Here is a 25,760-nt window from a genome sequence, read left to right on the forward strand (position 1 = left end):
ACATTACCTTGATAAAGGAAAAATTATGATTTGGAAAGCGGGGAACAGAGAATTAAAGATTTTGCCCAGTATCAAACAGAAATTGTGTCAGAGCTGGTCATAAAATCTAGGCATCCTGATTCCCAGTCCCACAGTGGAATTTTTAATTTTTTTTGGTGCTCTTTTCCAGTGGACATCTACAGAAAGTTCTCCTAAATATTTGTGCACTCTCAGTGGTGCTCTATAACTAGTGAGATCAAAGAGTTTGTTTTCACTGAGGGTATGTCTACACTACAGCGCTAATTCGAACTAACTTAGTTAGAACTAAGCTAATTCGAACTAACGTATCCAGACTGAAAAACTAGTTCGAATTAGCGTTTTGCTAATTCGAACTAGCATGTCCACATTAAGTGGACCCTGAACCGGGGTTAAGGATGGCCGGAAGCAGTGCCGGCAGGGCATCAGATGAGGACTTAGAGCGTGGAGCTGCTGCCTCAGGCTAGCCGAGGGCTGTGCTTAAAGGGACCCGACCCCCACCCCGGACAGACAGTTCTCAGGGGTTCCCCGCTTGCAAAGCAGTCCTGGCTTGGAGTGCCCTGAGTGCCCACATTGGGCACATCACAGCACTCGGCCATCAGACCTGCTGCACTTGCCGCAGGCTGCCATCTGGGGAGAGGGGGCAATTGGGGGGCTGCAGGAGAGCTTCCACCCCCAGAAGTCCACAGAGCCAGCCCAGTCCTCCCCATCGAGGGCTGGTACCCCATTCCTCCCTCACCTCCTTCCACTTACCCTTCCCTAGCCCCCCTTCCTGGTGTACAAAATAAAGAAAACGTGTGGTCAAAAATAGAATCTCTCTTTATTGAACAAAACTCGGGGAGACTGCGAAAAGGAGGTGGGAGAGGGGAAGAGAAAGGCTGGGAGAGGGGAGGGCAACTAAAATGATCAGAGGTTTGGAACAGGTCCCATATGAAGAGAGGCTAAAGAGACTGGGACTTCTCAGCTTAGAAAAGAGGAGACTGAGGGGGGATAGGATAGAGGTCTATAAAAGCATGAATGGGGTGGAGAGGGTGAATAAAGAAAAGTTCTTCATTAGTTCCCATAATAGAAGGACTAGAGGACACCAAAGGAAAGGAATGGGTAGCAGGCTTCAAACTAGTAACAGAAAGTTGTTCTTCACAAAGCAAAGAGTCAACCTGTGGAACTCCTTGCTGCAGGAGGCTGTGAAGGCTACAACTAGAACAGAGTTTAAAGAGAAGTGAGATAAAGTGATGGAGGTTGGGTCCATAGAGTGGTATTAGCCAGGGGGTAGGAGTGGTGTCCCTGCCCAAAGTTTGTGGATGCTGGAGAGGGATGGCACGAGACAAATGGCTTGGTCGCTGTCTTCGGTCCATCCCCTCCAGAGTTCCTAGGGTTGGCCGCTATTGGCAGACAGGCTACTGAGCTAGATGGACCTTTGGTCTGACCCAGGACGGCCATTGTAAGCTCAGGGCTCAGGGTCGGGGGTCTCAGTGGACCACCTTGATTTTCATGCACACCTGCTCCTGGGTGGTCAGGCTGGCAGCTATCCTGCCCTAGACGGCCGCTTTCCTGTGCCTAGTGCGGAGGTCGTGGACGAGGTCCACGATGTCTGCACTAGACCAGGCGGGTGCCCGCCTCTTGCGGTCCCGAGCAAGCTCCCGGGAGCCGCCAGCCTGGTCCCGGGAAGAGGGGGAGGGCTGGGGGGCATCGGGTGGCTGGCTCGAGCCGTGCCAGGTGCAGGGTCTGCTAGCTGGGTGCTGGCAGGTTTGAACCTGGCACGGGTACCGTACACAGCCCCTTTAAGGGGTCCGGGTCCGGGAGGGGAGCAATAGAGTTTCCCTGGTGTTGGCCAGAGTGGCCACCAGGGAAAGTTGGGGAGGGCTAGCCTCTCACTAGTTCAAATTAAGGGGCTACACACCCCTTAATTCGAACTAGTAAGTTCGAACTAGGCTTAGTCCTCGTAAAATGAGGTTTACCTATTTCGAACTAAGCGCTCCGCTAGTTCGAATTAAGTTCGAACTAGTGGAGCGCTAGTGTAGCGCCTATCAAAGTTAATTCGAACTAACGTCCATTAGTTCGAATTAACTTTGTAGTGTAGACATACCCAGAGACTGTTGTGATTATTATTTTGTTTATTCATGATCACTCTGCCCAGAATGGTGATGGTGATGGTGCTTGATTTTTTTTTTTAAGTTAAAAACCTTCAGTGGCAGCGGTTGGGTTTTTCATTTGTTTTTTTTTTAAATAGAAAGCTTACAAAAATACCTGTTAAAATTTACAAATATTCCTAGGGGAAAAATAAAATAATTCAGCAGTGTTGCACTTCCCTCTGGAATTTGAGCAATAGCCATAGGTCCATGCAGCCCAGGTATTCTGCAATATAAGATCTGATTCAGCACAGTACTTTAGCACAAGCTTCAAGTACATAAGTATTTTGTCTGGAGCCATATAGCCTACTTCCCAATCTCAGAATCACAGATTTCATTACAGGTGAGGAGGGAACTAGATGTGACTATGAACATCTTAATTGCAAACTGCCCTACAAGGCCTAAGGCTGGTAGCTCATTTTAAAAATGATACAGAGAGTGAGAGCTTTTCATGAGTCATTTGTGGCAAGATGTTGTTACATCAGTATTCGTAGAAGAAAAAGACTGTTTCTATGTGCTGCTGTAGTTCTGTTTTACACAGTGAATCAGAGCTATATTCCTGCCACAGTTTGATTGCTTAACAAGCATAGAGTCTTTCCTCTTTGTGAATTAAGTGCGATACCTTACCACTACTGATGCTGCCATTCTATCTGTTTATTAAGAGAGAAATATTGCTTCTGTGATTTTGCATTGCAAAGAGTTTATGTTCTCTCAACTTTACATTGTCTGTTTTAACAACAAGGACCCTATCGTACCAGGTCCTGACTTGCCATTACATACAGCGGGATTTGCATGCTCAGCACATTGCAGCATCCGACTCTAAAAGAATATTATTGGCATTAAACTTAGTTGTCATCTTTTTCATTTTTCAGAGTCACCCAGCACTGCTGAAGTTTCTAATACAAGCTGAAAGTAAGCAACTAGTCATCAGTCTGGAGAGAAATGAGTAAGTAGAGCTGATTCATATTCCTTGCACACAGAAGGTGCTAGTGGAGGGATTATAGTCTTAAAACTGATGGGGTGTGTAATGCTTGGATCTGTGGGAAAGTCTACCTCCTAGTGCTTATGGAAACAAACTCCTGCCAATAGTGTTTCATTCCAGTTTGTATTTTGGCTCTTATAAATAATTCTGGTTACTATATGGTATGAATCTAGTATCTCTGTATATAACATTGAAAAGAAAACCATCCCCTCTCAGTGTTTTCCTTGTTATCAGCCTTTTGTTTTTCCTGTGGTAACTCCCTCTATTTACATATTAAAGGGAACCCTGCAGGTCCTGGAGCATCTTCCTGGAGGGTCTGTTCTTTCCTGATTCTCCCTGTTGCCATTGGCTGACTGCCAGTGCACACACACCCTACCCCTGAGATGCAGAGCATGAGTCAAACAGTCAGTATTATCCCCTGCTGGAATTTTCAATGGAGGTTCCACGGATTTCTTGGAGGGGGAGGCAAGATGAGGCCACATAAAGCAGTTATCCTCTCTCTTATCCCTGGCAAGATGATACTCCCAAACTGCAAAGCTCCAGCTGTGTGGTGTTCATGCAGTATAGCCTCTTTAGGGGTGGTTAATTATTCCTGTTCAACTCAGTTCTCTTTAATCTGCGCTTACCAGCCACATCGACTGTATTTGTGAAAGTTTCACCTGCACTTGCAGGTAGTTGTACTATGTGCTCATAAGTAAGTAGGACAGAACTGTGTGGTTTTCCTTGGTACTGCTAGTTCAGTCCATTATTATGAAACTGAGGTCAGGGCCCCCTGGTGCTGGGTACCCCCCTACACACACACACATGGTCCCTGTCCTGAAGAATTTACAGTCTAATTAGACAGAGACAGACAAGGGGTGAGGAGCAGAAGTACAGAGGAATTAATGGACTTGCCCAGAGTCACTGAGGAAGTCAGAGCCGGTAATTAAGCACAGCTCACCCAAGTTTTAATCCTTTACTTTAACCATGAGGTCACACTTCCTCTTTCTTCTCATGCCAACAGTAACAACCACATTCTGGGAAGCAGACAGAGGTGGAATGATCCAAGTTATCAGAAAACATCCTATGTGTCTCATACAAAATGCTATACAGTATGTGTAACATTGCAGATCAGGGTTCTGATGCTTTCTGTGATCACATTTTCTTAAAACTATCGAGTGGGGAAAAGGATTTGTTGCAGGAGAACTCTAGCAATAAAAGTTTCTTGTCATTGAGCAGCGAAGCTGTGAGCACAGACATACAGTGGCTGTATAAACTTTTTTGGGGGGTGCACGGAGAGTGTGGGGAATAAAATCAAATGTCCACATTACAAAGCATGTGTTGTGCTGAAGCTGGTAACAAGTAACCAGCATGGATTTCAGTGAGAACACCTCTATTACTTCATGGTAAAACCAGGAATAAGGCATTGGTTGACCTGAACACCATCCCTCTGTGGCACAGTGTCAACTTTGCTTTCCTAGTCAGTATTATACCAAATCACAATGGTCATTGATTTTCAGCACTTCTTACTAGTTCCTTTTCTCTGTGTGCAACAAAGATGCAGATTGCAGCATTTTGAGATTATTCGGTTCCAATTGTTCCTTGCAGCTAAGAGAAGACTGAATTTGCTCAGTAAATATGGAATTACTTTAATATTATTATAATCTTTGACAAAGGGGATGCCTAGTTTCCTAAATGTAGAATATGCTGCAATTGAGGAAGCTATTCATATTATCTGTCAAAGATGTAAAAGAACATAAAACCACTAATACTGACATTAGTGGATGTATTAAATCCTGTTTTACTTATAATTAACAACTAGATTTAGATGTCTTCAGGACTGCAAGTCATGTTGACTTTAACAGATAAGCACATGAAAGGACTCATTTGCAGCACTCAAGCTCGGAGAAGGAGGGGGAGGAGCACAGACTGAGGATGCTCTGAGGAAGAGGCAGGGAGCTGTGGAGCACCTTCCCCTGAGCTCCACTCTCTCCAGTTCCAGTTGGCCAATGCTGGCCCCTCTGTAGCTGCCGGAGCAGAGCCCCTCAGCTGGTAGCAGCAGAGGAGCTAGCATTGTCTCTCCTTGATATGGCAGATTCCCTGGTTCAGGACTGGTCAGATTCTGAGAGTGCTGGACCATCGAGGTACAACCTGTAACTTGATCCTATAGTTCCAGAAAGGGGTAAACTAATTCTCAGAGTCTGAACCCAAGGTTGGGTCTCTGGGGGTCACATCTAACATCCATAAAGAGTCTGACTTAAAGGGAGATATGAGAATTATCCAAGTTGGGAAGACAAAATCCAACCAGAGATAAGGGGAGCAGTACTTCGTTCAGAGCTAGACTAGGTTTCTTATCTACACCCCAAAGGAACAGTCTGAAAACATTTGAAATTCTTAAAATAACTTTTGAGGAACAGAAATAGGGAGGCCCTGCTGGACATACAGAATTCTGAGAAAGACATTCATTTTCATTATATTAAGTTTATCTCTCAAACTGAGGGTTAATGAATGCCAGTTCCTCAAATTGTTAGCCAAATGGTGATTATTTGGTTGTGTATTTATCTTAGGGATGTTCTGAATGGGTATGTCTACACTACCCTCCTAGTTCGAACTAGCGAGGTAATGTAGGCATACCGCACTTACAAATGAAGCCCAGGATTTGAATTTCCCGGGCTTCATTTGCATAAGCGGGGAACCGCCATTTTTAAAACCCCGCTGGTTCGAACCCCATGCAGCGCAGCTACACGGGGCACGAACTAGGTAGTTCGAATTAGGTTTCCTAGTTCGAACTACCGTTACTCCTCATGGAATGTTACTTCCACGAGGAGTAACGGTAGTTCGAACTAGGAAGCCTAGTTCGAACTACCTAGTTCGTGCCCCGTGTAGCCACGCTGCACAGGGTTTGAACGAGCGGGGTTTTAAAAATGGCAGCGCCCCGCTTATGCAAATGAAGCCCGGGAAATTCAAATCCCGGGCTTCATTTGCAAGTGTGGCATGCCTACATTACCCTCCTAGTTCGAACTAGGAGGGTAGTATAGACATACCCAATATGTCTTCAAATCAGTATTCCTTTCTGAGAACTGGAATGCATGTGAGTCTGGGGGTGAGTGGGAGAGTGGTTAGTACATGTGTGTACAGCACCGTCACAGTAAGTTCCTAATCATAACTGAATCTCCAGCACGACTGCAATACAATACATAAATATTACTACTTATCCTCACTTCTGGAATTTGTAACATTCTAAGCTGTTGAGAGACCCCAGACCACATAAATAGCTGGCCATAGATCTTGCAAGTGTTACTTTTTCCTTCTTTCTGCTATTGACTTACTTAAAGACAAATAACTGAGTCTTAATGATTTTTTTGTTTAATTCATATTTATATTTTTACTCTTATTCAGGAAATGAAAAAGTTAAGAATACAGCAGCAAAATTAATGCTACTCACCTCTTATGAGCTCCTCCTGACGGAGTGCACTTGCCTACAGCCTCTCTCTCAGTTTGTGGTGGATCTTTGATCCACACAGTCTACAAAAACAAAGCAAATCCCTTCTGAGGTACTAGTTCAACAGGGGCCTCTAAGGGATCTTTCGGAAAAGGCTTTATTTTCTGAAAGATCCGCATCTAGACTGGCGCTTTTTTCCGGCAAAGCTCCGAGCCGAAAAAAAGTGGCAGCCATTTTTATGCTAATGAAGCGGGGGGGATTTAAATCCCCGCTTCATTAGCAATTGCGATATGTCTAATTTGCATCCCTTTTACGAAAAAGGGATGCAATCTAGACGTAGTCTTTCAGTTTATCCCTGTTCTGGAACAGAGTGGTGCCTTAGGGGTCTGTGTATGGAGGCAATGTCTTTGCCCTCTTAAGGCCTTTCTGGCTTGGCCACTGCAGTTCATTTCCCCTTCTGGGGTGCCTCAAAGTCCAGGCTTCCTCCCTGCAGGAGCTAATGAGAGCTATGGGGAACCCAGGCATCCCGCATAACTCAGTCCCACCCTATGGACCCTGTTAATAGCAGCTGTCTGCTTCGTCCATTCATTTAAACCCCTCTGCTGCTCTAATTCCCTGGAACACTACCCCATGGCCCTGAGCCATCTTTTCCCTTACCTCAGGGTTTTATCCAAATAGAGTTCCAGCAACTACCTCAGGGCTTCTTCTCAGTCTCTTCAACTCCTGGCAATGGACACTTTGGATGGGGCTCTGCAGCTTTTCTGACCAGCTGCACTATCTACACTCCTACAGCTCCATTCAGGGGCTGAACTGGGTCTGGCCCAGCTTCTCGCACAGCTTCTCCAGGGAGCTTGACGGAGTCATGGGGTCGGTAAGTGGCCTTGGGGCTAGTTCATCCCACCACACTTGGTTCAAATACATATTGGTGACCACCGGTTGCTTCTCAGTGTGGATACTGGATGAATATGTGTGTGCTATTCAGTATTACTGCTGACATGCATGGCACTATGCGGATATATAAGAAGAAATAACCTATGCTTCCCAGAGTTTGCAATCTAAGGAGCTGATGTTTTCCCCACAGACATCAGTGGCTACATTTCCACTGGTGTTAGTGGCAAACACGGAGTCAGGACCAGTGTGGCAATATATAGCTATGAAAATGGTGGGAGAGAATGTAACACGCGCTCTTGAAATGTGTATTGTTTAGAAGCTGCCATCTTGCTTACCTTTGTTTCCAATAATTTTGGGAGGCTGTTGTGGCTGGGTCATGAAAAGAAGACGTTAGAAAAAAAGAATAGCATAGGCAGGATGTTTAACTAGGGCCAGAGCATACCCTAGGCAAATTATTGCCATTAGAATTATTTTGTGGGGATAAACCCACCCATCTCCACAGAGCTGGTTGGGGTTTCATTTCATCTGTCTCCCCTAAGGATCTGCAAAGGCAAAATGCAGCTGCTATACTTGGTCTGTCCTTCTCCCCTTATGCATTTCAGATCCTTGACAGCACAGCTTCCTGTACAATCCATGCATCTAAGAACCCCTTCACTGTCCTAGGATCTCCCTGAAAGGGCATTTCCAGCTGCAGACATGAAACCTAGTCTTATTTAAAATAGGTACAGTAAACTTCCAATAATCCAGCACCTTTAGGACCCAGGGGGTGCCAGATTATCAAATATGCCAGACTATCAGAAGGGGGGGCTATGAGGGGTCTGGGGTGGGGTGGGGGAGGGGATTCCACCCCAGAGCCCTCATAGCCTCCCCTTACGGTAGTCCGGCTCTGCCCCAGGCATCTCTGATTCAGCTGCTGCTGGTCAGTTTCAGCAGTGGCTGAATCGGGGAAGCCTGGGGCAGAGCAGCGGGGGTGCTACTGGGTTGGTCCGGTAGTGCCGCCCCTCGGCGCTGCGAGACCAACCTGGCAGCACCCCAGCTGCTCTTGAGGACGCCTGGGACATAGCAGGTAGTGTGCTGCCGGGTTGGTCCTGCAGCGCCGAGGGGCGGCACTACGGGACCAACCCGGCAGCACCCCAGCTGCTCTGCCCCAGGCGTCCCGATTCAGCCACTGCTGAAACTGACCAGCGGCTGACCAGAATCAGCCGCTGGTCAGTTTCAGCAGCGGCTGACTTGGGGATGCCTGGGGCAGAGCAGCTCCAACTGTCCAGCAGCTAGAGCACTTCCGGGTTCCTGATGGTGACCATCAGGAGTGCCGGAGCATTGGATGCCGGACCAATGGAGTTTTACTGTATATGGGTTGATAGGACATGACGCCCTTGACTCATTCCCAGGATTGCCGACGGTGGGGGGGGGGGGGGGGGGAGGAGTGGTGGAGGGGTCAGCTGTCCCAGGACCTGGCAGCTTAAAAGGGTTTGGGGCTCCCAGCTGCTGCTAGTGCAGCAGCAGCCAGAACACTGGGCCCTTTAAATCACCAGAGGAGCCCCACGCAGTGCACTCTGGGCATCCTGAATGGCTGGCTGGGGGAGGCTAGCCCCAGCCACGCCCCTTCCACCTGAGGTCCCACTGTTCTGGCCATACAGAACTGGGCCCTCTCCCACTTTGCCCAGGGGCCTACCAAGTTTCTGTGCAGCCATGTTTGTTCCACCCCTTTTCTAGCAGCACAGCCATAACCCAGTAGAAGGGTTTCTGTGTGCTGAGAATAGGAGGTGCGGAACAATGTAGGTCAGCAGCACCGTTCCCTCCCACTCTCTCCCAGTCTGGGATGTAATGGTTTCCCTGTAACTTCTACTTGTGGATATGAAACACATGATACAGCTTTCAGTGTTTATAACTGCTGGGGACTAGGAGCTGGGTGACTTGGATTCTATTCCTAGCTGTGCCCCAGACTCACTCACTCTAATAGTGATTTAAATCACTTAGCCCAGGGGTAACCCTTTTTTGGGTCATGGGTAACTGACCCACAGAAAAATCAATCGGGGGTTGGGGGTTGTGGGAAGCAGTGATGGGGGAACTGGAGTGCCGGCACGGACTCTCCAATGCTGGGGGAGGCGCTAAGCCTCATGGAGCAGATCCAGACAATCCAGGGGCTCCATTCGGCCCCCAGGCCTTAGGTTCTCCACCCCTAACTTAACCCCTCTGTTTCCATTTACAATATGGAGATAAAGCCACTTGCTTCAAGCAGGCATTGAGGCTTAATTGACTAATACATATAAAGCATTTTGAAATCCTTAGTTGAGAGGCACTAAAGAAACAGCAAGTAGAAAGTACCAAAATTAGCCTTTTGGAAAATGCAGTTTAATATATGAAACACAAATTGCTTCCTACAAACATGGGCATTCGGAAAAAAAAAAACCATTGCTGGTATACTTGAGATAAAGTGGAATGCTAAGTACAATTACCTTTACAATTTGTCATTAAACAAAATGCAAAGTCCCGACAAGTATGTTCTGTAATGTTACTGTCTATAGTTTCATGTAAAATGTGCTATCCCTTGGAGAATTGGGAGGCAAAAACCTAAAAGACATAAGTTCTGCATTGGACTATACAAAAACCGAATACAGTTTTCCATACTTAGCAAAAACAGCTGCTTTGCTTAGCCTTCGCATTAAAACCCACTTACTGAAAACTATAGAGATTTTCCAAAGCTAGAGTTGTATTTCAAAAAATGATTTCAGATGCATTAGCTGACCCCACTGGGGAATGACGTGTTAAACCATCTGTTATCAGTGAAATATTTAATCTGAATTAAATAGTTTGTTGATCTTTTGTGGTTCTTTTTTTATGTAGCATTTATAGTTGGCACTGGGAGGGATTATTTAAATACATATAGTAAGATCAGGGCCTAAGGCATAAGCCTGGTATAAGGCCTAAGGCCTGGCCAACAATAGCCAAGACTTTGCTAATATAAACAAAGCAAAGTCATGCGAGGCAGGGATGATAGTGCAAAAACAGTAATTGGTACCAGGCACAGGCTGGAAGCACATTCTAGAAGGAAGGTAAGAATACCTCGTTAAGAAGCATTTTGGTACGAACACACACCCCACAGATAATATGGACACACCAACCCAGGTACAGGACAGGATCTAAATTGCCAGCATGATGGATAGAGATGTTTTTGATCAAACCACAGGTGCAAGGTAATGGGTGGTATCTAAGTAACATCTGAGGGTGGCAACCTGATAAGTCAGGAGTGATGGGTAACTTCTTTGTACCTGTGTATAGAGATGTGTTTTGTAGGGGCTGTCTTTGTCCAGCATAGGTTAGCAGGACCACCTTCTGACTGAGCTAAGACTATTGTAGGGAGCATGCCTGTGGTAGTCTAACTGTAGATGTCTGATCCAGGGAAGCTGAGACTATGCTTCGTTTACAACAAACCTAGCCTGCTGCCTTGTCTGATTTTGTGCTTTGTTAGCGCTCTCGGAGTCTGCTATCCTGGCTACCTGTGCAGAGCCAGTGCAACACACAGGGGGAGCAAATGCACGCAGCCAAACAGTTATCATCACTGAATGGAGCAGAATATCTGTCAGGACACCCCACTGGTGACTTCTGACCACAATACGTATTCTTGGATTTCAGATTTTGTGGATGTTCTTCAACTGTTAAGTATAATTTAAATCTTCCTACATAAATGTTTGCTCGGTATTTGAGAACTTTTAATTTAGTGACTAGTCTGTAGACAGAAGTCATAATTGCTAAAAGCAGAATTATTTGCAATAAATTCTGTCTTAGAGGATTAACTTGGGAATGCATTTTGCAGGCACATCATTATTTAGTTCCAGAATATGACTGCACTCCTGGGTGCTTTAGAGTTATGCAATACTTCAAAATGTTTTAGAAATACTTGTCATCTGAGGAGACTTTCAAAATCAGCAAATCATCTACCAGCTATGAAATAAAATTTCCCTTGAAGTACCTCTCACTGTATTATACTGCATTACATGAAATAGTACCAATGCCGTTTTATTGTGGAAGCTACAATAATTTATGCACTTGCAAATTCCATTAAAGTTAATGGAAGTTATGCATGTGGTTTAAAGGGAGAGCAAACTTAATCTATTAAATGAAACTAGAAAAAATAAAATTTAATCTGGGTTTGTCAGTGGAGTGGTATGTGGCAAATCTGTAACTATTTTCTAAGTGCACTTGTACACTGACAGCAGAAACACACTGTATGCCTATGAAAAAATAGGCCTCTATTCAGCAAACCATTTAAGCACATGCTTAATTTGAAGCATGTGAATAATCCAGTAGAAGTTATTCTAAATTCTTTGCTAGCTTGGGTCATAATTAAGTAACATAGCTTTGAACAGATGTTAGCACTTTTAACTTTGAAGCACATGTAGTTAAATGGCCTATCAGACAAAGATGGAAGCTTAAAAGAGGGTGGTAATTATATAATAAACTAGAGAGCATTTCAGGGAAGAGTGGGGAAGAAGGATGGCTTTGTACTGAGGCCCCTCCCCTAAGGCTCAGGATATCTACAGCCACTTCCCAGCTTTACTACAGACTTCCAGCTTGACTTTGAGCACCTCACTTATTATGGGAATGATAATTCTCCCTGATCTTAGAAGCATGCTGTGAGGCTAAACCTCTCCGTGATTGAGAATCACTTATGTAATAAGACACATCTAAATGGAGATATGGAACATACGGATTTCACTGTCCATTTCCCTTCAAGTCTGTGTTGTGTTAAGACCAATGTTTCCCTTCAAGTCTGTGTGTTAAACCAATGTTTAAAGTATTTTAACAAGGAAAAAACAAAAAAGAGATCAGTTCCTTTACAAATTTCCCAATGTCTTTCGTATGATGGGGTGTAGTCTTCCCCACTACAGAAGAAACCAACCATCTAATCCTTGGAAGTCTAGATACCCAGAAATCTAGGGCCATCTCTTGACTATTCAGCTTCACTGTGTCCTTGGCAGTAATACTATAATGGAGACACAATCCCAGGGATTCCTCTTGTCTGTGAATACCACAAGGGTCCCAGAGCAGAAGTTTCTCATAGAAAAGACAGTTCAACCCTGGTATGTGTTAACTTTTCCCCTGTCAGCTACTAGGGTCTGGAAAGAGGACAATGTTTACGTCCCCATTATTAATATAATTTATTATCATTTGTCCTTGCCAGGCACAGCTTGGAGGCACACTCCTTCCCTGAGATTCATTGGATATAGGATGCTATTACTATATGTATATGGGTGTTTTTATGGTTAAAATACAGGCCTAAAAGGCTGTAGCTAGGCTGTAGACTTCCTCTGTTACCTTGGGCAAATCACTGACCTTGACTATGCCTACCTTTCTTCATCTATAAAATGGAACATTTGGGAAGGAAGAAAAAAACTAAACCAGAAATGAAATACCCTCTTGAAAGACTAACACTAGGCACATAAATCCATATTTGAACTCTTGCATTTGAGATTTTGGCCTAACCCATCCATAGAATCATTTTGTACTCCTAGAAATACTTTGTACTTTTGTAGGCAAAAAATTCCTCTGTTCCTCCCAACCTGTCCTTTCTGAATAGGAGTCATGACTGGCCTGCTGACAACTCTCTGTCTGGCATGATTTAAAAGAAAATAAAGCACTTCCACTGCCAAAAAAAACCAAAAACTGACAATATTTGTTAATGAATTGACATATTTGTATATAATCATTGACTTATAATGTGGATAAAGAAAATGAGTCAAAACAAACAAAATAATTGAATGGAGAAATAGGGCCTCCCGGAATATATTTACTATCATAATTCACTGCTTAATTTGGTCAAAGAGATTGTATTTCCCTGATTATTTACCTACAAGTACTGAAGGTAGGAGCCATGCTGCAGTATTTCAGAGCATGATGACAATTGGAGTTACACTTCAGTGACAGTAAAATATTCTGAAAGTCAAATGCAATTCACTTTCACACTGGTACCAGTTTAAATGTGTGTACCCCATTCAACTATTGGGAGTCAGTTATTACCAGTTAGTGGGAAAGGGTAGCATTTATACCATTGTTTTATAATTTTTTACTTTAACGGAAGGTCACCTCTTCTTAACATATGTACAACATCCTCAGGAGTCATGTGAGCAGGATTCATCTCTGGTTTGCTTGTTTAATCATTGGCTTCACCAGCCCAGGCTGGGTACTGATGGGTAATACAACATGAACACTGATCCATGCCCCCAATAAAGTCACTTGCAACAGTTGTTTGGTTGTATAATGATTGTGTGTTGCTAAAAGTAAACCACATAGTTGTTTTCTAAAGTTAACAATTATTCATTGATGTTAAAATGTGTGCTTTGATCTTTTCTGAAGGTGGGGTTTTTTAATTAAAAATGGGAATAGTCTCAGAGAAAAAAGCCCAAAGTATGTCTACATTACAGAGTTTTGTCGCAAAAACGGCCGTTTTTCTGACAAAACTTGAGGAATGTCCACACTGCATATGTGTTCTTCCACAAGAAAATCGAAAGAACAGAGGCGGTTTTCCGACATTGGTAATCCTCATTCTATGAGAGAGAAGCCTTTTTGCGAAAGAGTTCTTTCGCAAAAAGGCATGTATGGACGAGGAAGAAGGAGTTCTTTTGGAAGAAGAAGAAAGAGGAAAAAGCACAGGTGCCCTGGTGGCCATTCCGTCTATTGCAATCACAGCTTACATGCGAGAGAGCGTCCATTCAGTCTGGATGCTCTCTTTCGAAAAAGCAGATTGCTCTTTTGATGCACTTTTACAGTGTAGACGCTCTTCTTTGGAAGAAGTTTTTTTTGGAAGATCTCTTCCAAAAACAGCTTCTTCCGAAAGAAGCCTGTTGTCTAGAGCCCCAGAGAGGTATCTTTCCTGATCAGATGGCTAATGATGATTACAAGTTTCACTAGTCTCATTAGCAACTGGGATAAAGTTGTTAATTATCCTGTAAAATTATCTAGCATAAGAACTGGCAAACAATTTACTAACTGTAGGCAAAACTGATCATAAAGGATAGAGTAAGACTTCTCATATAATGACTGTATGAGAAAGTCTCATAACTTTCTGAAAGAAAAAAAACTTTTTGATGAAATTGTTTGTTCTTGATCTCAGCCCATAGATTATATTTTGCAGGATCTGAGCAAAATCTAATTTACCAATTTTTGTTTTATGGGGAAGAAAATATATATATTACTTCTGCTGTGTTAAAACATTTCTCCCCATATACTAGAAGAGTGTCTGGATTTTACACAATGAAACTTCGCAGGTGGCCATTCTTCCCCAAGTCTTTGTACAAATAATGAATGACTAAATATTGGGGTTCCAAGTAACATGGAATTTGTACATGCATAATTTGAAATTTCCTTCAGTTTCATGGCCAGATTATTCCACAGTCCTATAAATAATATTGTAAATTGGTAGTAGCCACATGGATTTGGCTGCTACTTTGCTGTGTAGTTCCATTATTATATCAGTTTTGGACTATGTCAAAATACAGTTACCCAGGAGAGAGATCTGTGGTGGTTTGATGTGTCTCCTCTTACCCCCCCCCCCCTTTTTTAAATCCACAACAAGGCAAGCTGGGGAAAAGATTATTTGCAAATATTTTCATTAATGTATCACTAAGAATGGGAAGGTGAAAAGAACCAAACTGCTGTTCCAGTGCCACTGTTGTGACTCTCCTGGGTGATTGCAAGCTACCATGCCATGAACACATTCATGCTTTCTTTATCGCATGTCCTCCAATATCCTGGGAGACAGCTGGACTGTTTCACACAATGAATTTATGGCAGTACATGCTTACACTAACCCTAGGCCAAAAGATTGTGGAGCCAGCTAGGGTATGAAGACATTTTCTATCCCAGGATGATTCATTAAGAACATTAATTTTAGATGTTGCAACCAGATAGTATTTTTGAATCAAGACAACACAAGTTATTAATTTGTGCAAAGTTTCTCTGTCACACAAGTATCAGAATATTGCAGAGTTGTATCTGCTAATAGCATTATAAAAAGTATGAGGAGAATATACTTGCTAGTGTGTTTAACAAGATAAAGGAATGTTAGCTTTAAATTCTTACTTCCTGTCCTTTTTGGAACAGCAGAATATCATGTTTTCAGATAACTTTATTCTAACATCACTTAGTAGGGAAGCTAGAGAAGAGAATCAGCTGTAATAATGCTAGAGGAATGTCTGCTCCCCCTCCTGTGGTTTGTCAAGAATCATCACTGATGGTGATGTTAATAAAAACATAGAAAAATAGAAAAATCCGTGACTTCAAAATAAATAACTAGGAAAGAGGCGTAGGATAAATATATCTTTGCTTAAACCTTATAAACATCAAACTAATTATTATGTTCCAATATGTGTTATATGAGCACCAGAATTTACATGAAGGCCACTGAGACACCACCAAAATCATTTTTCATTTAGGCAGTTGACACGTTAATGTTTCCAACTAGCACCACGCTTGTTTGAAAAACTTCCAGATGACTTTTTGATTATTTCCTCAGACCCTTGCCATCTCTCAACCACATAGATCTCAGTGTTTGGAATCATTTGGATTAAAGTAGAAATCAAGCAAGCTACTTTTGCTTAGGTGTTCAATGTTTTAGTGGCACTCAAAGTTAGGTGGCAACTTTGTCTTGCATTGTCTAGTGTGTTAAAATGTTATGCTGAAACTAAACAGTCATCTGCATCTCAGAAAAGTTGGCGGGTACTACATTTTTGCTCTGAAAAGACAAAGAGAAGTGTAAACATTCAGCTCTGTTTTTGAAAACATTTTAATTAATTTACTACTGGGTATTTTTATTTTGATGCTCAGTTCTTATTTAGATTCCTGGGACAGATATGACAATAAGTCCAGTGGCCTCTAGAATTTATCTTCTCTTTGCTCCTAGTGACACTCTCCCTGGGCTTGTATTCAGTTTATTAGAATTGTTAGCCTCTTCCAAAAGTTCATAGAAAAACAATGAATCTTGCTGACTTTATAAAAAGAAAGATGCCAGCTGCTTAATTATCTTTTATTATTCACTGTTGAATTTTGTATATGTATTTTAAAGGTGTTAGTGAATACAAAATGCACTGAAGTGCAGTCCATCAAGGGAATTTTCCCATTATTTTATGTAACATCAGGAGAATTAAGGAATCAAATAGAATATTTCAATTCACCCCCCATGCCTTCTCCTGGAACCCAAGCTACAGCTACACCATGTGTGGAACTCCAGTGAGTTTATCTGGAAACTAAATGCAGTTTCACTCTTGTGCCCAGGAGGACAACAGCAGCTAAATTACACTAAGCTAGTAGCTGTTGGTCTTTTTGTCCATGTCTGATTTCAGTAGTTTCCCCACTGTCAGCAAGGGATTTGCTGTTGCTGATTTTTTTAGTTATGTTGCTTAAGACTGAGTGGATGCACTTGCTCTTCCACATACCTTTCTTCCCCAACTATCATTCGTACTTTATCATATGTATTTGTTAATGTAGCCAGAATCATGTTCTAGATTGTACATCATTTTAAATATCTGTGCATACATGTGCTACAGGATATGTCCACCTTAAAATTCAAAACAAAGTGCAACTCAAAGATTTCTGTAAATAAGTAGTGAACTTTATAGTCTTCCTAAAACTGCATATTTTAATACAGTATGTGGTTCAATCCATTTATTTTATCATAATATTATGGCTACAACACCCATAAATATTCTAGATCTGTTCATTTCCAATTACAATCATGCTCCCTCACGTCAAAGCTTAAATACATTTTGTGTTTGAGTAACCAGGTGGAGGTAACACCACAGAAGAGAGAGGATAGCTGAGGAAGGATGAGAGCTATAGTAACTAACACTACCGTGTTGCCAACCTCATGTTGTTCTACTATTAAGCAAGACCGCTAACATCACAAGCTTGCTTTAAAAATAGGAACTTTAAAAAAATAACAAACATTTAGCTCTTTTTAGTGCCTTCTCAGTTTTGAGCCTGAGGGTACATGTTTTAAAGCTTGTCTCACAATCATGAGCAGAACCCTGCAAATCCTCAGATAACCACTTTATATCCATGGGTATCCTCATCAGCAAATGTCAATGCAGATATCTGCAGCTCATTTACATGAATATGCACGTGGATATTGTATCTAGAACCTAGCAAATTTGCAGATATCCTCTTTATATCTGCAGGTATTTGCATCCAGGATGTCAGTGCAGATATCTGTGGCTCATTTTTGTGGAAACAGATGCAGATACAGATACAAAATTTTTTATCTGCACAGGACTTATAACCATGAGGGCTGGAAAATTAGTTGTGTCTTTGAATGGGATTGTTCCTGGCCATTTATTTTTTCTCAGACCTCAGTGGATTAGATCAGGGATTGCCTGTTCTTTGCCCTGACCCACATATTTAATCTGTCTAATTATTGTTTAGTTATAGATAAGGGGTACATTGCCATACTCCTACTTTGTGTTTAAGAAAGCACAGCTAGGGATGGTTAGTGCACTATGCAGCTTTGATGTAGTATTTTACCTGACTGCTGTGGCAGATAATATTTTTCTAAACTTTCACTGTTGTTTTTAAAATGATGTTCAAATGTCAATAAAACAAGTTTCTAAAACATGTGACATTGGAATGATATGTGTCAAGCTCTCCTAACAAAATAAGGGTCTCCTGTCTAGATAAGTTATACTTGGCCTAACTTTTATAGAGCTGTTTTGTAGAGCCAAATTTTAATCATAGAAACACATATTGACTTCCGTGGGAATGGTGTGCTGTTCTGGAAGGCGTTATTCCTCATGGAATGAGGTTTACAGAAGTCAGAATAAGCCATCTGTTATTTCAAATGTATTTCAAAATAATGAAATTGCTATGTAGACGCTCGCATTATTATTTCAGAATAACGGCCGAAATAATGCAGCTGTGTAGATGCACTCTAAGACTGTTACAGTGCTTCTATTATAAAATAAATGGCAAGATTATGTCTAGGATTGAAAGAGAATTATGGCTCTTTGAATGTTGAGATTTTTGAAAGCTGCATCTTTTTTTTTTTTTTTTTTTTTTTTTATCATAGTCTTACCAGGAATGCTGCTTCTTCCTCAGTTTTCAAAGATGTAGTTTTCATCACACTACCACAATTCTTCATATAAGGCTTGGGATTTCATTCTGTTTCCTTCACTATTCATTTTGTCAACATAGTTTTCAGGGATTGTAGTTGGCCAAGGGGATTGTTCTCTATTAACTCAGTATAGAACACACTCCAGGACAATGTTTTTCTTCTCTCCCCGTTAGATAAAGCAGGTCCTATATTTCTCAAAAAAACATGCTTGTTGTAATTCTAATACTATGGCAAGAAGGGCCTTATCAGTTCTAAAACAGCAGTCTGGATAATTCTAAGCAGATGTTTCTCTCTCTTTAATCATAACATCATTTATTTCTTGGACAGTCCTGATTAGCTGATTTTTACATAATGAAAAAGGATAGTTAATGGCCACTCTTATGTGGGGGTGAATGTGCTAAAAAGAACAACTTACCCCCTTGAGAACAAAAGACTGATGAGCCAGTAAAATTAAACTAAATAGAATGTGTCTTCATTCTGAGTCATTAGAAAAGATGACACTTTGGAAAAGAGATGAAAAATCTTTGAAGACCTGTTGTAAAAGCACAATCTGATTCTTAATAAATACATCATGGAGAGACACACATTCTATGTATGCATTTATTTCTTTGCAGTAAATGTCAGGTTTGATGAAATAACATCTTCTATATTAGATATGATTCCAGCTGAGTATTGGTTTCGAAGAAACACTTTTAAAATTTATTGGCTGCAAAGATTAGTTTAACACTGTAATTTAGTAACTATATCAAAAGCTGGAATAACCGTGTTTAGACCCCTCTATATTCTGTTGGAAACAGGACATTACAAATACCCATTAATAGGCAAAGTTTTGCATTATGGATCTGCTGTTTCAGGGTTTGATAGAGAGAGAGAGAGAGAGAGAGTGTGTGTGTGTGTGTGTGTGTGTGTGTGTGTGTGTGTGTGTGTGTGTGTTAATTTGATTTACATTTTCAAATGCATCTAACTGCATTTTTTAGTGGTGGAGGTGATGATAGAATGGTTGATTTGATAGCCCTTAACTGGCTTTAAATGGGATTTTTTTACTTTTTATCTTTTTCAATTAATTGTATTTATGAAATGCCAAATATTCAGGGTGCTACACAAGGAATTAAAACAGAATATATTTCAAATTATCCTAATTCAGATTGGATAAAACCAGTTAAAATAATATAGAACCACAAATGGCCTCATTAGTAGGGGTTTGGAGTAGGGTCAACACAGCACTGATAGTAATTATGATGGAAAATACTTCTGAAACAAACTTCTGCATGTGTGTGAGATATTGAGAAGGAGTGGGAGCATGAGGGGTTTTTATGAAATTGAATGTCAAATGTAGCATCTACTATTTCCAAAGACTCATTCACTTGCCAAACTAAAGTGTAATGTTGCGGCCCCTAAAATGTAATGTGTCTAGTACATAGTTTTAAGATGTGGCTAATAAATTGTAGTGAAAGATTAATCAGCTATAGCATATACTGGATAATATTTTGTTTTGGAAGGATGACTGGGGAATCACTGGTTAAAACTTGCTCTGATTTGATCAAGACTCGACTTATACTTTAAATGAAAAACACTATTTAAAAACAGAAAAATGTTTAATTTGTTAAATATATAAGTATATCATTGCTGGTCTGTCCTAATTTGAATAATAATCTCTTATTCCATTTGTGTATCTCAAAGTACTTTACACACCAATTTACATAGCAGGGTCCATGTTTTAGAGATGAAGAATATGAGACTGGAAGGGGAAAAATTATTAGTCTAGGTGAGAGTATAACCAAGGTCTCCTGACTCCCAGTCCAGTACTATTTCTACTGGATAATATTTTGCTGTAGTGTCCTATTTCAGCAATTTTCTAAATTATCACGAAAGAAAGCAATGCTTAACTAAGACATGTACTTGATTTCCTGTAAATTCACAGGTATATTGATTTAGAGTGCAATAATAAGGCTTATTTGAAATCGACTTTTCATAGTTATTACTGAAAGGGTTTCAGCTCAAAGCCATTTTCTGGTCTTTTTAAGAATAATTGGTATTATTTTCAGAAGAGACATGGTTGTGTACATATATGGAGCCTTTTCCATCAAAATTGTAAGTGAATTCTTCTAAGAGGGTCACAAATGCATGACCATGAAAATGGCTTTGTATTAGGGAAGTTTGATGGAGTGGTATTATTATCAGAGCAAAGATGTTGTTCTCAATCTGACAATTCTTAGAGGAAATATACATAAACATTCTCTTGGCAACACCAGAACTGTGGCACTTCAGTGTGCTTGGAGGCAGGGGGATATGCTACTTTTGTTTTCAGGGTGGAGAAGTTGGCTTGCATTGCAATGTGTAGTAACAGACTATGGATTAATGTCACAATTTCAGGAGATATCTGTTTCCTTGCTGCTGAGAATGTAGCTGCTGTGAATTAAAGGAGTCATGCTAATTTTAAAAAAATACCCTGAATGAGGGGATGTGACACCCCCCAAAAAAAATTATCTAAGAAAGGGTTATTGCCATGAAGAAGTCAGCGATTATCCTCCACCACAACTGAACATGCATGTTAGTGACTAGCAGTGGACATAAATGGCATGAAAAAGGACCAGCAATAACTTTATGCAGATAATGAATTCACTTAGTAGGAAAGGGCAGAGTAGGGATTGAATTGTTTAGTGTACTAATGTTAATGCTTTTCACTCCTTGCTTATAAGCCTTTTGAATCCAGAGCGTGCAGTTCATGTGCTGACCAGAGCCACATTTTGTTTATGTACATGGAATATATTTCGTGTAAGATTTTTCCAATTCCCATGCAGATAGCACTGGTTTACTTAGCATGTAACGAGAGGCTTCTCTGATGTGCACGGAGGAGAAGGGGAGCCCACACAAATCAAAAGAACTGCTGTACCAGCACAATTTTTTGGAACAAAGTAATAATCCCTCTCTCTGTCTTCTGTAAGCTCTCCACGAAGAGCTGGATTCCAGTAATCTTACTCATGCTAAATAACACCTTTCTTCCCAATAGCCCTGCTGGCATCTCTGTTTTCCTAGGGAGTATTGCATTACAGTATCAGAATCTGGCCTTCACTATGTAGGAGCTGCTTCAACTGAATTAGGCCAGCTACGTTTGCTGTGTTTCGATATGTTTAGGAGGGCAGAATGGCCGCCCCCTGAACTGGAGGCAGAGGAGACCCTCCGGGAGCCATTTTGGGCAGAGCCTAACACCTCCCAGTCATCTGACCAGAAACCAGGAGGCATGGCCAGGACTATACAAGCCCAGCCTGAGGGTTCAATCTGGGCCCAGCTTCTGGAGGAACCAGAGTTTTGCCCTGCACTCCCTGCTTGGGAGGCTGGGGTTTGGCCGGGACTACCAGATGTTCTTGACCTGGAGGATGGACCTGAAACCCCGAGCTGACCTGCACCCAAAGGCATGTCAGGACCCTCAGCCATGCCTGACCTGGAGGACCGGCCTGACCGCTTAGTCCGACCTGCACCTGAGGACTGGCTGGGACCAGTGGACCTGCAAGTGACTGAGAACCGGCATGGACCACCGGGACCCAGCTGGACCTGACCACCCTCAACTCCCCAAGAGACCTGCTGGAAGCCCAGGTATGCGCTGAGGGGGAGAAGGGATGTGGCCCTGGGAATACTGAGGACAGTGAAGTGCCTCGGGTCAGCGCGTTGCAGGCTGGAGCCTTGCTGACCCAGCAGCAGACTGCGCTGCTGCTATTAGGGCCCTGGACTGGGACGCAGTGGAGTGGGTATGCCTGTGTCTCCCCCACCCCCGCCACCCACTTACTTGGTGGCAGTCTTTCTCCGCCACCACAGGCGAGTTGCCTGAACCTCTCCTGAACAAGGAGACAACCCACCTGCTACTAAACTGCTAAGCTGTTTGTTTGCTTCTCCGCCCTGACCTAGGGCCAGAGCTCTTTGAACCAACTATGTGTGTTTGCTGCCCTGCCTGAAACAAGGCTTGGGCTCCTGAACTGCTGAATTGACTATGTTTAGATGCTGTCCCGCCTGAAACAAGGCCTGGAACTACTGTTTATACTGACTGGAAGGGGAAAAAAGGCTGTTTGTTTACTGCCCAGCCCTGACCTAGGGCCAGGGCTTCCTGAACTAACTATGTTTGGTTGCTTCCCTGCCCTGAACCAGGGCCAGGGACTCTGAACTGTGTTTGTTTGCCACCTCACAAGAAGCAAGTCCTGGGCTACTGAACTTCTGTACTAATTATGTTTATTTGCTGCTCCGCCCTGACCTAGGGCCAGAGCTCTCTGAACTGACTGTATTGCTTACTACCCCACCCTGACTCAGGACTAGGTCTTCTGAACTGACTGCTTGTTTGTCACCCCGCTTGGAACAAGGCCAGAGACACGGGACTACCAATTGGCCCCTCTTTGTTGTTGCCGCTTGAGACCCGGGGTTGGACTATTGACTTGGAGGTTTGTTTTAGTGCCCGCAGTCATGGGGCAGAGTGGCCGCCCACCGACCTGAAGACGGAGAAGCCCCTCTGGAAGCCCTAACTGGCAACAATATCCAAGGAAAGAGAGCCCTGAAACCCAGATGGTGCCTGTGTATAAAAGCTGGGGAGCCACGAATGCTACAGGCAGAGTTTCACTTCCCCTTTGAGAGCTGGTGGAGAAAGATCATGATCTGGGCCCTGAAACTCTTTCCCTAAGCTAGTGCCTGGAAGGGAGAGGAAGGCAACCACTAGAGGCTTGATTGTAACAGCCTGACTCAATTGCTCAGGGAAAAAAGCTCATTTGCTTGGCCTCACTCATGGGAGTGAGGCTCCCATGATGGTGAGGAGATCAGGAGCTACATGCCTGTTATTATTCATTGTGAGCCCTGGCTCCATTTCTTTATTTACAACCTATTGCCGCTGACTGGGGCTACATTTAGACTGCAGGCTTCTTTCGGAAGAAGCTTTTTCTGGAAGAGATCTTCTGAAAAACTTCAGAAAGAGAGCATCCACACTGGCCAAGTGCATCGAAAAAGCGATCTGCTTTTTCGAAAGGTAGTATCTAATCAGTCTGGACTCTATCTCGCATAAAAGGCCACCCGGAACCACTTCAGGTGGTGCTTTAGGTTCACCAGTTGCCTCCGAGTGCTGGTGCCAGAGTCTAGCACAGACACATGCTTAAAGGGACACGCCTGGACAGCCGTTTCTCTGCTTCTGCTGCGTGCTTGCTACCTCTTCGAGGGACAGCAAAGCTCTCGCAGTGCCTGCTGTGGTTGCCCAGCTTTTTTGGATGCCACAGCTTTTGTCTTGGTTCCATGGAGCTGGAGCTGCCCCTGGGCATGTGATGGCCCCACACGGCCATGTTGCAGTTTCTGCAGCACTTTGTGCCAGCTGCCTTCCTGGTCCTGCAGGAGCTCAACCCTGAGCTCATTTTTTGGACTGTCTGCCTGGATGCGGGAGCAACACCCTCGCAACCACAACCCAGAGTGGAGAGGTGTTTCTGGAGGCAGGACATCAGTTCCGACTGGTGGAACCAGCTGGTCATAGAGCAGTGGGATGACCAGGAGTGGCTCCAAAACTTCTGCATGCGGAAGGCCACCATTTTGAAGCTGTGTGCCTGGATTGCTCCTGCCCTCTGACGATGACACTGACCTGTGGCCCGCCATCCCCCTGACGAAACGGGTCGCCATCACCATATGGAAGCTTGCCACCCTTGACAATTATCAGTCTGTGAGCAACCAGTTCCACGTAGAGAAGTCCACTGTTGGGGTAAGGCACTCTGAGGGTTCAGTCCCTTCCGGGGGAGGGGGAGTAGAGTCTAGGAAAAGGGGGACCCTTGGGAAAGGGGGGTTGAGGGGTGTGGGAGAAGCCCCATCCCCAGGGGGTTGTGCCGTCCCGCCCTCACACAGTCCTGCTCCTGGGAGGGGGGGCTCCTGAGGTGTTAGGGGGGAGGGCATAGGAAGGGTACGGGCACCTCCCAAGGGTTCAGGCACCCTTTTCTCATTCTCTGTTTTGTGTGCTTGTTTGTCTCCTTCTGCAGATTGTGAGGGCCATTAACTCAACTTGGGTATGTCTACACTACCACCCTAGTTCGACGAGGTGTACAGATAGTTCGGAATAGGAAGCCTAGTCCGAACTATCTAGTTCATGCCGCGTGTAGCCACGGGCACGGAGTCCGCACTAGCGGACATTTAAAAATGGTGGCGCCTGGCAACATGCAAATGAAGCCCGGGAAATTCAAATCCCAGGCTTCATTTGCAAGTTCGTATGACTACATTAACCACCCTAGTTCGAAGTAGGGTGGTAGTGTAAACATACCCCTTGAGAGTTTCTCTCAAGAGCCCCAGTAACTCTCCCGAGGGCCTCCCCACTATGGGCCTGTGGCTTGCTGCAGTATCCCTTTCACATCACAACTCCACCCTTCACCCCTTCCCTGACCTCTCAATAAAGACATCTGTTTGGTTTTGAACAAAACAAACTCTATATTGATCTTTCATTAAAAAAAGCTGGGGGGGGGATGAGGACTCATAACCTGGAGGGGGAGGGGGACGCGAAGTGGCATATGGGGCAGATGGATGTGCCACCTCGGTGCAGGGACCTTTTTGGACTTGGGGTTGGGTGAGTCCTGGGACAACAGAGGCTGGGCACGAGGGACGGCTGGAGTGGGATGGCAGGGGCGTCAGGGGAAGGGGACATAGACACCACTTGAGGAGGGGTATGGGCATTACTTAGGGAAGGAGCAGAGGCATTGCTTGAGGAGGGAGCAGAGGCATAGCGGGGTGGGGACAGGAGGGAGGTAAGCAAGAGCAGCGACAGCAGTTGGGTGTGCCATCATGTCATGCATCATGTCCACGTTCTGCGCTTGGAGCGGAGATCCTGCAGTGTCTTGTCCTCTCCCCAGAGCTTGAGGAGGGACACGCTCTCTGCTCCAGACCAGGAGGATGCCCATCTCTTGGTCCCCCTTATGGGTCCTGGGAGCCCTGCTTATGCTCCCTTCAAGGGCCAGGGGAATCTCAGGGGGACTTGTGTCTCCGCCATTACTCACAGTCTAGGATAGCAGGGAGAGCCACTCGGTCAGGTGCTGCTCCCCAACGCTTATCCAGGGTGCCTGCAGCTTTAAGAGAGGCCAGGAGGCAGGAACTATAGAGATGCGATTACTTTGGATGGAGTGGCCACCAGGGCACCTGTATTATTTCGTGGAGGCTTCTTCTTTTGAAAGAAAACCTTCTTCCCCGTCCACACACGCCTTTTTCCAAAAGAGCTCTTTCAGA

At 43.6% G+C, this 25,760-nt stretch overlaps 1 protein-coding gene across 3 annotated transcripts in view; it reads left to right on the plus strand.

The window, feature by feature from the left end:
• The window catches only part of ADAM12 (ADAM metallopeptidase domain 12), a 303,749-nt gene that overhangs the window by 63,272 nt on the left and 214,717 nt on the right, over nt 1-25,760 (plus strand). For all 3 annotated transcript variants that reach the window (XR_012905666.1, XM_025188248.2, XM_075935285.1), the window contains exon 3: nt 3,017-3,090. Coding sequence is in view for 2 of the 3 variants with exons in the window: in XM_025188248.2 (XP_025044033.1) it covers nt 3,017-3,090 (74 nt within the window). In the remaining variant the exon portion in view is untranslated. The remainder of the gene's footprint in view (nt 1-3,016; nt 3,091-25,760) is intronic.

This window comes from Pelodiscus sinensis, chromosome 8 (genome assembly GCF_049634645.1).
Source record: "Pelodiscus sinensis isolate JC-2024 chromosome 8, ASM4963464v1, whole genome shotgun sequence".
NCBI lineage: Eukaryota > Metazoa > Chordata > Testudines > Trionychidae > Pelodiscus > Pelodiscus sinensis.